The sequence below is a fragment of the Salvia splendens genome, chromosome 7, assembly GCF_004379255.2.
Source record: "Salvia splendens isolate huo1 chromosome 7, SspV2, whole genome shotgun sequence".
Taxonomy (NCBI): domain Eukaryota; kingdom Viridiplantae; phylum Streptophyta; class Magnoliopsida; order Lamiales; family Lamiaceae; genus Salvia; species Salvia splendens.
In genome coordinates this window covers 32,471,327-32,473,450 of record NC_056038.1, presented here as the reverse complement: position 1 = coordinate 32,473,450, position 2,124 = coordinate 32,471,327, and the positions used below count along the sequence as shown (strand labels likewise).

The 2,124-nt window shown below is 35.5% G+C and overlaps 1 protein-coding gene across 1 annotated transcript; it reads left to right on the top strand.

Moving 5' to 3' along the window:
- On the top strand, nt 1–857 carry LOC121811536 (ethylene-response factor C3-like). Its single transcript, XM_042212416.1, has one exon. The coding sequence runs from the start codon at nt 41–43 to the stop codon at nt 677–679; it is 639 nt and encodes a 212-aa protein (XP_042068350.1). The 5' UTR covers nt 1–40; the 3' UTR covers nt 680–857.
- The last annotated feature ends 1,267 nt before the right edge of the window (nt 858–2,124 follow it).

Genomic DNA, 2,124 nt, shown 5'->3' with positions numbered 1-2,124 from the left:
TCATATTTTTTTCCCAAAGGCTGAAATCATAGATTAAACTATGGGAGCGGAGAGTGAATCATCTGAATCAATTTTAGAGAATGTATGGGCGAATTTCATGGCGAAGACAAGTGAAGACGACGACGTATCAAACTCAAAGGCGTGGGAAGGTTTGCCTAACCTCGAGAGAGATGGATCTATGCAGATGTTGGAGAGGCTTCCGAGCTTAGGCAGATGGATATCGATGGGAGCCGAAGCGTGGGAGCATTTTCTGCAAGAAATCATTCCTTCCACCGTAGAACTAAACGGCTGCGCTGCTGCAAAGACCGAGGCCACAGCGGTGGAGGCCAGGAAGCATTATAGAGGAGTGAGGCGGCGGCCGTGGGGAAAGTACGCGGCGGAGATAAGGGATTCGACGAGGAAAGGGGCGAGGGTTTGGCTGGGGACGTTTGAGACGGCGGAGGAAGCGGCGTTGGCGTATGATAAGGCGGCTTTGCGAATTAGAGGTCCCAAAACTCGTCTCAATTTCCCTCTCGAGACTGTGAAAAGGGCAGCGCATGATGAAGAAGGGTTTTCTTTATTGGAACAGCCTTTGCACAAGAGATCAAGAGGGGTTGATTATGATCATGATCATGATCATGTTTTAGAATTAGAGGATCTTGGGAATGACTATTTGGAGAGTTTGTTCTGCTCACTATGAGAATATACTACCATTCTATACTTCACAACATGCATGGAATTAATTATGTGTTTTTTGGTATATTCATTCATGTATATACAATAAATTGTCTAGTCTATAACGATTTGTTTTGGATTTGTCAATTGTCAATATATAGTCGACGTAATTCCACAAAATAAGTGAAATTTTACCGAATTTATATGACCCACCTCATCCAGATATTTTGTTGCAATTGAAATTCATATGTCCGTCATTAAATGCAATATTTGAATAGAATTTATCTTAAAAAGCTATACTACTATATGGAGTAGTTATTTAATATTTTAAATTCTAATTAATTTTTATTACAAATCGAACTTAAAAAAGTAAAAGACCAAAAAGCAATGTTTTTTTATTAAAAAAACCCCGGATATGAAGAGTTTTAATTAAAGAAACTATAATTCCCAATGACGATGAAATAATCATATCATGGGATTTATGCAACAAATAGGGCCTTAGAAATCAAGTCCATTTAGAAAAGACGACACGTTAAAATATGGGCTTGGTTTCTATATGGGCCGGCTTCAGAGCTCGGGAATGTGAACAATGCCCTTTCATAGAAGACGGTGGCAACAATCATCCATATTTGAGGTATCATAAAAAAAGAGAGCAGTAGTCTTCATCGACATTCACTAGATCTTAATATAGTGGATTTTCAATATGAAAAATCTAAAAATTGAGATATGCAATAGTGATAGAAGATGGCGACTATTTTTTCATCATTAGAGTATGAACTATGAAGCAAATTTGCTAACCAAAAAGGGTGTAGCAGGTGGGCCCCCAACCGCTGGAAGGAGAAGACGCGTATAGCTCAGTGCATCCACACGCAGATTTCGATTTTTTATTTATTTTGTTTTATTAAGTTTTTCGACCATCGAAAATATATTTTTGTGATTTAGTGCAAGTACTTTTTTTATTTTTATATTTTAAAAAACACAAATTATTATATTTCCAATAACCTCTATAAGTTCCTTCACTAATCTTATTTCTAACTCATCCCCTAAAATTCTTACATCCTTCTTCATTTGTCTAAAGTAGAGTGAGGTTCACAAAATAGTGATACAAAATATGAAAGAAAAAGCATCTTTAATTTATTGAGAGTATATTTATTAGAAAATAGGAAATATATACAAATTGATTAAGAAAGAATGAGGGATAAAATAAATTAATCTAACAATGACATATTAAGGTATTTGTTGTATAAATTTTATTGTATGAAGAGATCTATTGAAGTAGATGACTTATTGAAATGAGATAGACAGGCTTGATAGCTCACAATTAAGAATTCTTACATTATTGTTAAGAAATGATAATGATGGCATATTAGTTATAGAGTAAGCAACCTTCTCTACTTTTGATCACCTTCTCTCTTTTCTTATTTGTTTTTTCTCCATCGCTTGTTCATCACTTAATCAACCAACTCTCAC

Coding starts and splice junctions, on each gene's coding strand:
- LOC121811536 (XM_042212416.1), top strand. CDS start 41: ATGGGAGCGGAGAGTGAATCATCTGAATCAATTTTAGAGAATGTATGG.